Source organism: Xyrauchen texanus, chromosome 25, assembly GCF_025860055.1.
Source record: "Xyrauchen texanus isolate HMW12.3.18 chromosome 25, RBS_HiC_50CHRs, whole genome shotgun sequence".
In the NCBI taxonomy this organism is placed as follows: Eukaryota; Metazoa; Chordata; class Actinopteri; order Cypriniformes; family Catostomidae; genus Xyrauchen; species Xyrauchen texanus.
In genome coordinates this window covers 33,015,001-33,027,974 of record NC_068300.1, presented here as the reverse complement: position 1 = coordinate 33,027,974, position 12,974 = coordinate 33,015,001, and the positions used below count along the sequence as shown (strand labels likewise).

General features: G+C 37.8%; 1 protein-coding gene across 4 annotated transcripts in view; it reads left to right on the top strand.

The window, feature by feature from the left end:
• Nucleotides 1-12,974, top strand: part of LOC127619305 (PHD finger protein 20-like) — a 32,648-nt gene that overhangs the window by 15,912 nt on the left and 3,762 nt on the right. The window contains exons 7-17 of one of the 4 annotated variants that reach the window (XM_052092174.1): nucleotides 1,496-1,597; nucleotides 1,990-2,124; nucleotides 2,208-2,267; nucleotides 3,308-3,556; nucleotides 4,586-4,756; nucleotides 4,888-4,983; nucleotides 6,388-6,519; nucleotides 7,022-7,200; nucleotides 11,708-11,807; nucleotides 12,019-12,214; nucleotides 12,465-12,870. In XM_052092174.1, the coding sequence (XP_051948134.1) occupies nucleotides 1,496-1,597; nucleotides 1,990-2,124; nucleotides 2,208-2,267; nucleotides 3,308-3,556; nucleotides 4,586-4,756; nucleotides 4,888-4,983; nucleotides 6,388-6,519; nucleotides 7,022-7,200; nucleotides 11,708-11,807; nucleotides 12,019-12,214; nucleotides 12,465-12,870 (1,826 nt within the window). Of the gene's footprint in view, nucleotides 1-1,495; nucleotides 1,598-1,989; nucleotides 2,125-2,207; nucleotides 2,268-3,307; nucleotides 3,557-4,585; nucleotides 4,757-4,884; nucleotides 4,984-6,387; nucleotides 6,520-7,021; nucleotides 7,201-11,707; nucleotides 11,808-12,018; nucleotides 12,215-12,464; nucleotides 12,871-12,974 lie in introns of all 4 variants that reach the window. The other 3 variants (XM_052092173.1, XM_052092176.1, XM_052092175.1) reach the window with 3 other exon arrangements.

Genomic DNA, 12,974 nt, shown 5'->3' with positions numbered 1-12,974 from the left:
GTTTCGTATGAAATAATCTTAATGTAGAATCTATTAGACCTCATTTTATATCAACAGTGGCAGTTGTAGTTAAAGTTTCAAGGTGTGTTTCAGCTAGTATTTATTTTTCATAAATACATTAATTTATTATTATTACTATTATTTAAGACTAGCTACACTGACCTAACCATGGTAATGAGGAGCCTTTCCTCCTGTGTAATATGTGTGTTCTGTTTGAATTATGTTTAAAATTTGGAAACAAACGGGATAATAATGGGCTCATATGAGTAAATATGCTCTTCAATTTTTAAAAGGGGGTAGAGAAAACTTCCTGCCGCTTTTGTTGTTGACGTCAACAACAAAAACAATCTCACTTGATTCATGTCCTTGTACTTGAAAACCATCAACAAAGCTATGCAACATAAAAGGAAATGTGACCCAGGATACGTTAAATACAGGTCATGTTTTTACTATGGCGGGTCAACGCTTGATTTCCAATGTAAAATCTGAGTTAAAGGTACAGACAGGAGCATTATATTTTTATTATTAATAATCATAGGGCATTACTTTAAAACTCACACACCTGATGTTATTTTCCATATAGTAGTTAATTTAACATGAAAACTAACATGCTTTAGTTATATAACATGTTATAGTTACATGCTATGTTTTATCATGTTTATAATTCGGTTTATTATAATAATTCTGTCAGCTTTCTTATTTATTTTAAAAAGGGAGCCTTTTTTACACAGGCCAACAAGACCATTTTACCCAGCCCACGAGGCTATTTGAGAAATCATTTGAAAAGCAAAAAATGGCCTTGATTAAATTAACCTGAAAAAAAAAATTCCTTTCAAATAATGTTTAAAAATAATTTGAATTGATAATAACACAAAACATTGTATAATAGACAGACTTTTTAGTGTTTTTGATGTTTATCTGCCCTGCTGTAGCTAAAAAAGATCATCATATCGATGTAATGGGCTAAATCAACATGGATGTGGAAGTATTTTTTCCCCTCAAATCACCCTGCAGGTTTGTTAGGATTATATTTCAATAACATTTCAAATCAACAAAACAATCTGACAACAAACGTATCATAAAAGTTGCTTCTTTACCTTAAATCATGCTAAATAACTGTTTTTCAGGCTTGTTGAGCTCATTTGTATGTGCATTGTAGAGCAATACAATGAGACAGTGCCTTTACCAATAAGGGGATTGGCTGTTTTGACTGATCTTTTGTTCTTATAGCTGAAATTGTGACATTAATTTTCTATGAGTAGTTTGTCTTAGTGTGTCACTCATAGCAAATATTATCGCGAATGATAAATTTTTAACCATGTTAACATTAGTAACCTAGCATTTTGGAAAGTACCTCAAGGACTGAAATTGAAAGTGATGTATTGTTGGATGATTTACGCTCAAGTCAGTAAGGTGTAGCAAATGGCATGCTAGACACAGGCTTGATGATTCAAGTGACTTTTTTTGCTGAGTTGTTTGCTTGTCTCTCTCACAGGGAAAGACATGGAACGGCCCAGTGGTCCAGAGCTGAGGAAGAGACGAGCATCAACGGGACAGATGCCACCGTCCAAAAGGAGCAGAGCCAATTCAAGTGCAGGTTTACTGTCCTTCTCATATCAAACTCCTTTATACAGTAGCTCAATATACCATTTCCTAATCGAGTGTATCTCACAAAAACATGTCCAGGTTGCATTACATTTGAAACATTTTAAAATAAAATAAATTATATTTGGCATAAAATGATGCCTTTTTTAAATCATTTGACAGGACAGGGTGGTTTTCATTACTATATTCAAATTTTTTGTTTTTGTTTTATTACATTTGAAGTCAATTTATTTGAAGAAAATGTGCTTAATTTTCAAGAAAATGTCACAGTGAAAATAAGGATTCCTTTCAGTTAAATATGAACCAAGTATTTCTTCACGATATTTAACCTATTAGCTTTCAACACCAGCACACAGGATATTGATGTCTCTTATCCCCTCATAGACAAAAATGGTCGATCCCAGATCAAACCAGATAAGTCAGAATCTGTCCCGGGGGCCTCTGAAAATAAGGCTGGCCCAACTTGTCCTGCAGAAAATGCAGAACCCACAGAAGAGGCAGGATCCACACCTGAGCTTGGTATGAGTCCTCATTCTGTTAATTGATTAAACATTTATGCAGACATAATTTATGGTGTACTAACTGACACATTGCTTTCTCAGCTGCAGCACTCAAACACCAAGTTCACCTTCCAACAACAAACAAGTACAGCAGAGAGCCATGTGAGTACACCCCCCCCAGTCATGCACACACATGCAATAAAGGGATAGTTCACCAAAAAATGAAAATTCTCTCATCATTTAATCACCCTCATGCCATCCCAGATGTGTATGACTATGTTTCTTCTGCAGAACACAAACTTTGAAGGTCCAAAAAATACATAAAGGCAACATAAAAGGAATCCAGTGGTTTAATCCATGTCTTCAGAAGTGATATAAGTGTGGGTGCGAAACAGATCAACATTTAAGTATTTTTTACTAAAAATCGTAACTTTCACATTCTTTTGTTTTTGTCGATTTGCATTCTTCTTTTATATCGCAACATAGCCTACTGGGCAGGGAGGAGAATTTATGGTAAAAAAGGACTTAAATATTTTTCTGTTTCTCACCTATCATATCTCTCCTGTGTTCATTGTGACCATGTGTGTCAAGCTTCAAAAGGACAAAAAAACTCCATAAAGTAATCCAAACAACTTTTGCATTATATTCCAAGTCTTCTGAAGTCAAATGATAGGTTTGTGTGTGGACAATACGGAATTGATTTTGGCTGATAAACAGTCCAAAATGCCTCCTTGGCGCAGTTATGATTTGAAGCTCGATGACACTACCTCGCACTTGATAGTGCTCTACGCATGTTCACACGCTGTACACATACCCATGGACTTGCGTTGTCATATGTATCTCTTTCAAAAATGTTGGTTTGTGCTCCCCAGATAAAAGATAGTCGAGTTTGAGTTTGATACAGCATCAGGGTGAGTAAATGAGGAGAGAATTATCATTTTTGTGTGAACTTCCTTTATCACATTTAAATTAGTTACTACACAAACACTAGAACCAATGCTGTTTTAGCATCAATTACATTGATACATCATTTAAAATATATATATATATATATATATATATATATATATATATATATATATTTATATTTATACTGGATAAGAACATTTGAGGATGAGTACATAATGACAGTTTAATTTCGGGTAAATATTTCTATAAAAATATCTGCTATTATGTGACCTCTTGCACTTTTCCACCCTCAGTATACAGGGTCATCAAAAACCAACCACCCCCTATCCTGTCCATTGAGCTTGACCATAACCCCTTCAAGTGCAAGATCGCAGGCTGCCTCAAATCTTTCCGCAAGGCATCTCTGCTGCACTACCACATGAAGTACTACCACGCACAGAGCGACCCGAGTCCTCCTCGCTGCGTGCAGACGCGCTCCTCAGACAAACAGAATCACAGCCAGGAGACACCCCGCAGGCGCCGGACAGTCTCTGCTTCCCAAAGTTAGTGCATACTTCGTCTATCAGCATTTACATGGGATGTTTGTGGAATGTTTTTGTTTGTGTGGGTGTTTGGTTTGCTCAGGTTGTTGATCCTATTAATCCATTTATATCTGTTGATTGGGTTACGATACCAAAGTTTCAGAACTTAATACCAATACTCGTCGCTCAACAATGAGGATTGCCTGCTAACCCAGAGCCAGTTTGAGAGAGTTTTTTGGGCCAGTTGATGGAACCGTCGCTTGGTGTCACTATATCATACATACATTGATCATGTACTTCTTTCTGTTTCAATTCTTTGCTAAATTAAACATTTGGTTTTCTGTGATGTGTTGAACATCGTTCTTGCAAATTCTTGAAACTTAACATGAGGTAACAATATCTGAAATGGCAACATTGACTTTTGTTAGTCTTAGAAGCATCAATAAGAGTTAAGAATTTCAAACCTATCAGATTTTGCATCATGTGCCATTTTTTTTCTAGCAATATATATATATTTACATAATTTATGCAGTATTAATTTGAAATACTACATATTTTATTTATTTGTTTTTGTAAATAAAACTTGATATTTAATCATTTTTTTGAATAGGCCAGTGAAAGCGAACTCAAAATCCTTAATGTCAAGCCCAGATACCAGTGAAATTACTTATTAAAGGTTAATGACAAAATAAATATTAACAAATTAAATTAAAACGATGGAACGTAAGCTTCAAATTTGTCTCAATTTAATAAACATTGCTTAAAGTTTATCCAAAGGACATTTTTTCATAAACTTTTGACACATTTAATTTGAAAAGTGTCCATTATTCAAGCAAACAGTCAGTAAAAAAGGTTTTATTTTTCTCTTATTAATATTGTTGATTCATATTAACAACATAACAACAGATCAATTCTATTGTATTTATGCTGCAAGGCCTAATCCACAGATCGACATGGACCAGTATTCTGTACTAATGATAATTGTATTGTTTATTTATTTATTGGCATTAGCCCACCTGCAGCATCAAACAAACTTCCTTTGTCCCACAGATACACCCTCCCCTCTAAGTGATAGTAAGTCAGGCCACACTCTGTCACCCCCTGCTGCTGGCAGCATGCACCGGCAGCGCTCGAACACACTGGGTGCTGAGAGGAGCAAAGAAAACCAACACATCAACCGCTCGCTGCATGATGACAGAGACTGGGTTGCCAAGGAAACAGGTATTGGATATCATTGTATTCATTCCAGCCATTTCTGTGCACATGCTCACATTGATTTCACTTGAATATTATTTAAATCTGTCAGTGACCTTAAGAGAGATTGATTTTAATTTCTGAATTTGTTACAGTAGGGCAAAAAGAACGAGAGCGGCTGAGAGAGAAACGGCAGAGGGATTTCTTGCGCATTAAACTGAAGAAAAAGAAGAAGAAAAAGAAGTCTAAGTCAGGTTAGATTGCTGTTGCAGTGCTGTGGTGTTTGTATATCTCTGTGTCTTTGGCTCTCTGCTGCTCCCTCTTTTTGTCTGCTGTTAACTGCAAGTATTTTAAAGGTCATTACACTAGACTTTAAAGGTACACTCTTATATTTTATTTTTGGTAATTGCTAAAACTTTTAAAGAAATAGTAATGGTGGAAAAGTATTTTTTAAATGTTGCACACTCGCATGAGATTAATATTCTAGTCAAATCAGTCTTGAAGAAAAGGCTGCTTGATTCTACATATGGTGCTGAGTGGACATTCATGAGCCCCGCCAAGTCGAATATTACTCACTTTATCTCAATAAAGCTTTAGCCCAAGAATGAGATCGCTCTGAAAGGCCCCATAAGTCATCGTGCTTGGTACACATCCAGAATATGATTGCTCATTGTAGCATTCGAAAGTGCTTTTTTTTTTTTTTTTATCTTAAGTTCAACTAATATTCTAATTTCGAATCTGGTTACTGTCAAAATGTCATCAAACATCAGCCGCTTTTTAAATTAAATGTAATTACACCATGATCTTTTCACATAAACAATGATTTTTCTCCATGTCTGTTTCTTTAATCGGGTTTTAAAGTAGCCGTTTCTGTAAAAAAAATTAAAGTAGCCGTTTCTGCCCTTTTCTCTCTTTTTTTTTTATTTGAATGTTTTTATAGCCAAAACTAAAAAATAGCACTATGCCAATTTCAGCCCAAAAATTTTTTTTATTTTTGGGTTATAGCAAGTGGTCATCCTAAGTGGGTTTTGCAATGGCTGATGCTGATATCTGGGTGTAGATAACACAAATGTAGTCTTGGCAAATGCATTTTTCGGAATTATATTACTTAAATGAAAAGTTTTTATAACACAGTTATACAATATTCACTCTAAATTCATTAAAAAAAATTATCACAGAGATTATGAATTGACAAGGCTGGTTTTGGAACTGATACGGGGGGAATCTAACGCTTCTGTTAATCGACCTGTTATCAGCTGACAATGATGACATCAAAATGGCCAAATATTGGGTGTTCTGTTTAACACTATATATTTTCAAAAATTATACTTTTTTCTTTGTTATTAAAAGCTTATCCTCAAAGTCAGTAAATCCACACGTTTCGCATAGTTTGACATTTATTTTTAATGATCTATCGTCTCTCAAAATAAATGAGTTCGATTTCTCAAGAACTGCTTATGACATTTAGATTTAGGACCCCTTCTCTGTGTTCTGATACTTAGGGTATTAATACACCATCAAACTGGACGTCCACTCACAAAAAGAACATTGTAGTTGCCAGTTAGTCTTCACACAGTTTAGGATTTACAAGCCGCCTCATCGGTAAAGAGCCGCTCAGTCTGTTTAATCCTTTGTGGCGTCTGCTCTTCCTCTGACAGAATATTACAGCACTGAGGAGAGCATTGGCCAAAAGTCTGTCCCCTGCAATCTGAATTCTGCCCTCAAATTGCCCCTCTCCCTCACTCACCGCTCCTACATGGGACACTGCCCTGAAAAGATGCTCAGCCAGGGTGGGTACCACAGACCGCAGGTCGTCCGAATTCGCAGACTCCTGCTTTGTGTTATTTTTCTGCCTCCTTCCTTTCTCGCACATTGTCTTGACTTGATCTCAGATAAATGTTTAGTTACTGCATCTGTCCAGATCTTTAAAGGGATAGTTTACGCAAACAAATGAAAATTCTGTCATCATTTACTCATGACTTCCGTTCCTCCATAAAAACACCAAAGAAATGACAGTCAGAATGTTAGGCTCAGTCATCATTCGCTTTTATTGTATGGAGAAAAGAAAAGCTATTAAAAAAGTGAGCGGTGACTGAGGTTACCATTCTGCCTAACTTCTCCTTTTGTGTTTTTATGGAAAAAGTGTGAGTGAATATTGACTTAATTTTGAGTGTGTGTGAGTGTGCGTGCGTGCGTGCGTGTAAGTGTGACAAGAAGTAGTTGATTACCTTGCATGAATTCAGTTATGTAAAATTAGTCAATGTAAAATTTTATTGGTTTGGTTTGCACCAGGTGAGGACAGCAGCAGTGATTTGTCTTCAGACAGTCCTATATGGAGTGAGGATGAGTCGGACCCTGAGCTGGATCTGAGCATGCCCCTCTCAGAGCAGGGTGTAGATAAGGTCACTCATGGCTCAGAGGTCATCCGCTGTGTCTGTGAAGTTCAGGAGGAGAATGATTTCATGATACAGGTGAACTTCCACCCTCTGAATGCGATCTCTCTCACACACAGTACAAAAATAATTGGTATTGATTTTCCATTAACTGAACATTTCCAAACGGTTCTGTTTGATACCATTATGAGTTTCCATTTGATACATTTGTGTTGGCACACCAAACACTAAAGGAAAAGTCTGTTTCAACTATAAACAAAACACTATTAGCTTGTGGAGTTAATGGTCCCTATTAAAGAATCTAAAAAAGGAAATCACCAAAATGAGAAAAAGAGAACTCCTTTTTCCCCTCTTATATGTAAAATCTGTTCCCTTCTAATACAGGGTCCCCGCGGGTCCTTAAAAAGTCTTGAAACGTCTTAAATAAAATTTTTGATTTTTAAGGTCTGAAAATGTCTTGAATTCTGGAATTTTCCATAAGGAGGTCTTAAATTTCATGTGGGATCTTAAATTTCATGTCCGTCTCGTCATTTTTATTTATTTTTCCAACCGCAATTTGACCAGCGCAACATTTGGGGGCAGCACTTCTTGGGCGCAACCTGCATCATTCCATAGGTGACATACGAGTAAGTGATTGATGAATGCGTTCCGTTGATGGTTCGCCACAACGGCATTTTGCGAAATCGCAAGCATGGGCAAATGTTTGTTTAATGACAATTGGTTGGAAGACAAAAAGTATCGGGGGTGGCTGAAGAAAACAGCCAGTAATCATGAAGCGAGGTGTGCTTTATGTAAAAAGACGATACAGCTGGGGTCAATGGGCCACATAGCGCTCGATTCACACATGAAAGCATAGAAGTATGTGTCGTCGCAGGCAAGTAGTTTGCCCATAATGTTCTCATCGAGCACTTCGACCTCTCAGCCTTCCACAAGGGCCGTCCACTTCAAGCAATGCCTTCGGCAGCTTTGCGAATGTAGCTACACTTAAAGCCGAAATACTGTGGGTATTTCAAACCGTAAGCCGCCACCACTCGTACACCTCAAATGAGGACATCCACCTAGTTTTTCAAGCAATGTTCCCTGACTCAGAGTGTGCGAGTACGTTCACGTGTGGAAGGGACAACCGCATATTTAGCATGATTTGGTGTTGCCCCATACCTAAAAAAGGAACTAATTTCACGGGCAAACAAGGACGCTTTCATCATAATGTTTGAGTCCATGAACACAACAACCAAAACTAAACAGTTGGACTTGCACGTCAGACATTAGTCAACCGACGAGACCGGCACCCCGATTGTCAGGTCTCGCTATCTTGGTTCTCAGTTTTTGGGCCACTCAACGGCTGAAGACTTGCTGGAGCATTTTAAGGTAAGACTATCAAAGTAACATTTTAAATTCTTTGAATATGTTAAAATGCTTTGTGTGTTTTCATGTTATTTCCTAATGAATATTTGGGACAATTATTATTAAACCTTTATTTAACCAGGAAAATCCCGTTGAGATTACTAATCTCTTTTTCAAGGGAGTCCTGGCTACAATATATCGATTCATTGCGATTCTTGGATTGATTTCAATTTTTTCCTTATGCTTTGCGAATTGATTCTGACCTTAGTTTTTGCAGATGGCGCTCTAGGCTAGTTTTTAACCGCACACTCAAATGCTCACGAAGAAGAGCGTTTGTGCGTTCGGCTGAGTCTGAGAATGTACTTGATATAATGCTTTTATGATGCGAGATTATTGTAAACAGCCCACTGCAAACGCTTGAAATAAATCATAAAAGGGGTGGTGATGGCGCAACGGATAAGACACATGCCTTTGGTGTGAGAGACCCGGGTTTGAAACCACTGTGAGACACCAATGTGTCCCTGAGCAAGACACTTAACCCCTAGTTGCTCCAGAGGCGTGCGACCTCTGACATATATAGCAATTGTAAGTCGCTTTGGATAAAATGACTAAATGAATAAATGTTTCTCTATTTGTCATCCCATGTAAGCGTGATTGTTTTCATGCTATTCTGTTTGTATACTGTTATACATGTATATCTTTGGATTGCCAGATTGGTATTAATCCCATTGTTAACCATATTGGAAGTTTGATGCACAGTACTGAAAGTAGTTGCTGAACAAAGCACTTTTAAATAAATTTCTGATCCTGATCTTTCCTACAATTGTCTGACTGGATCTTCATTCATTAGGTCTATGCATAGATTATTGAATGTGCTTGCATTTATCTGTGTCTGAAATGACATGGAAAACACTATCAGACCCTGAATAACATTTTCTTGGGGGAGAACCCCCAAACCCAGCTCAAGGCTATTTGGCAGCCACATTTACCCATAATTTAGATCAAGTATGACAAATACTTTAACTTTTGTGTATTTGTGGGCTTTTGTAATGTCCTGGGGCTGTCTTCCATGTCTTTTTCAAACTGCTATGAGGGGCCAGAATTTAGAAATTACCTGAAGTACCTTAAAAGCTGATAGTTTATACATAGTCAACCATGTCAGGGTTGTAAGGTGAATCAGCACTTGGTATAAAAGTTTTCGTGTCCCTTTGACCTGTCTTGAGCGTTGCTCTGGTGAGTTGTACCACAACACATCATTCATGTTGTTGCGCTGAACATTTTCCTGTTTTTTTTTGTTGAGGTAAAGTCTTAAATTTTCCTTTTAGAGGACTTAAAAAGGTCTTAAAAGTCATTAAATTTGCTGTTAAAAAATGTGCAGATACCCTGTAATAAAACAACTGGTTTTGCTTTCCTTCAAATTTCCAAGAGAAGCTTAAATCAACAATAGCCTGATGAAAGGAGACCCGACTCTGTTTCACTGCCCGAATAATTTAGCCCTATATAAATTAGGTAACTTTTTAGCTTTTATAGATGTTATAGACAACCTTACATTTGTTTATACCAGTACATTTATATCTGCATCCTAACTCAAAATCAATGCCTTATTGTTGAATGAGCATTTCAGTGAGACAAAAGAGTATCGCTTTTATTATTAGTTCCTGAATGGTTTCATTTTAAAGGCCCGAGAAGGCTCAGATGTGTTTCATTTGGATAATTTATGAAAAATCTTGCACTTTACATATTATAGCAATCAGTTAAAACATCAAACTCATCAAATAGCCATGTGTCATATGCTGTTGGAAAGCTCTCAAAGAGTAAAATACAACCAGCCTTAGGGCTGGGCGATAAAACGATATCGCTATATATCACGATAAAGAAAATCCATGATAAGCTTTTGAGGAATTTTTGATACTTACTGCGTGTCGCTAAAACACAAGCAGTTCGGCTTTCTCAGGCTGCATTTCCACTCGGGTGGATGAAATACACTCAAAGGCGCTCACAGCGCTAGGAGAGAGCTTGCTCCGCACCGCTGCCAATCCTACAATCCACCTTGCGAGCATTACACTCGGATTTCATAGGAATGAACTGAAACGCTCTCAGCTTCGCTCACAATTTTTCCCTGCAGGTGTGTAGACATCAAGCACCGCATGAGTTAACGTGGTTTCAAAGCACCTTTTTGACCATAATGTTTTTCCCTTCTAAATGTATCTTTATTAATAATCATGTTACGAGCCTTTAATAATAAACAAATCGAATAAACAAATCAATTTCAGTTCTAATTTTGTGAAAATTAATTAGATGTCTAGAATGGATAAGGAAAGACTAAAATTACTAGTTGGTGGACTAGTCTCTCACTTTAATGATGATATATGATATACAAATGTATTTTACATTTTTTAAAAAACGTTTTCTAAATTTTCTCTCGGGACACCCCTGAGAGACATTCAGCATCATTCCACAGTCACAAGTGTTTCTATGCCCCATACTTGGGTATCTGAATCTAAATAAATATACAAAATATTCCAACAAATACTGGACTGCTGTCACTATGCTTCAGAACAAACAGATGATCTTTTAACATAAATTTTCAATTGATAAACGGTAAAGGATGGTAAAATTGGTGAAAGATCCCGCAGACCCCACTGCTTTGGCCGTCTCTGGACCCTCTGTGCAGTTTTGTAGAGACTATTTTTATTGTCTTTGACAATAATGTTTCATCTGAACAGGTGTTGCTAATTTTCTTAAATTTCACGAGAAATAAACCAAACATAAAATATCACAAAGCATTATTTACAGTTGGTGATTATCTTTCAAACGAGCCCAAACACAAGGTAATCGTATGCATAGATCATCAGATAACCCACACAAAGCACAATGTTACATTTGGCCACCAGGAGGTGCCATGTAAATGAATGATGCAGACTGATGCAGTCAAAAGGCACTCATTCTGTGAAATCTCATGACTAAAATCATGTCTCCATGCTATGTGTACCTTTTAGTCATTATTGTGTTTGCATGTGTAATTAGTTTTTTATGTAAAATTATTGTGTGTGTGTGGGGGGGTGTCATTATAAGACTTTATAATTTGGTTATGCCACTAAAACAGGAAATCTTTAAAAACACCTTCAGATCTTAAAGGGTTAAGTACTAAAATATTAAGAAATGTGAATGACAGCACTGATTGGCACATTAAGTGTGTGTATAAGAGTCTGAATCAATGCTTTCTGTGTGCGCTTTGTAGTGTGATGAGTGTCTGTGCTGGCAGCATGGGACGTGTATGGGTCTGTATGAGGAAAGTGTGCCAGACACCTACAGCTGCTTCATCTGCAGAGACCCACCAGGTGAGAGGCTTTAACATTCCCCTAAACCCTTTCATTGTAGTGGACTGGAAGATTTGTGTCAGGGCAATGCATATTCAGAAACGGCAAGAATTACTGGATAATGATCAAATTCTGATTCCTATAGGCCATATCAGTACATTTAGCCTTTGATCTACAATTTTTGCCATTTGTCTTGGTTATAATATTTGAATCTGTATTTGTCTGTACACAGCCCAGAGGCAGAGTCAGAGGTACTGGTATGATAAAGACTGGCTTTGCAGTGGTCATATGTACGGCTTGTCTTTCCTGGAGGAGAACTACTCCCATCAAAACAGTAAAAAAGTGACTGCTGCTCATCAGCTACTGGGGGATGTCCAGCGAGTGTTTGAGGTGCTCAATGGCCTCCAGCTCAAGATGAGCATCCTACAGTGAGTCTTTTCTGTGCATCATAATGGCTGAGTGATATATGATATATTTGCAAAGTTTTTGCTGGTGATGTTAAATTAAGCTACATTGTCTTCCATTGGTTGTACAAACAGATGGAAATATAGATCGATAGATAGAAAGATGAGATATTTTTAGCGATATACCCCAACCCTATTGTCGATCCAGCCAGCTTTTCAGTGAATTGGGAGACATTTCAGTAAAAATCTCCACAATATTCTGTCTCTCTTGTAGAACACAGGCTCATCCAGACCTGAAACTCTGGCGGCAGCCCTGGAAACATACAGACGGCCTGCGCAGGAAGGCAGCTGGCGACTCTGGCATAGCTACTCCCTTCCCCTCTTCACCACATGAACTGGGAGTTAATGAGTTTGAGCCATTGAAAAGTGAAGTCCCGTCACCAGTAGAGATGCACTGCTCTTTCCAGGACTCATACATTAGCAGCGAGCACTGCTACCAGAAGCCCCGTACGTACTACCCGGCGGTGGAGAGAAGACTTGTGGTAGAGACGCGGGGTGGTTCGGAGCTGGAGGACAGCCTGAGAAGCACAGAGGACCTTCTGGAGATGGCTGAGCAGAGGTTTGGCATGCCGTTGGACCACGAGCAGCACAAACTGCTGGCTGACCGCACCTTTAGTAAGGTATGTACTCAGTTACGTTGTTCCCTTCAGAAAATGTCCAAATTTAGTCTCATCTTTATTACTGACTGTTTGTGCACTGTACAAAACAAGATGTGAATGTGGCC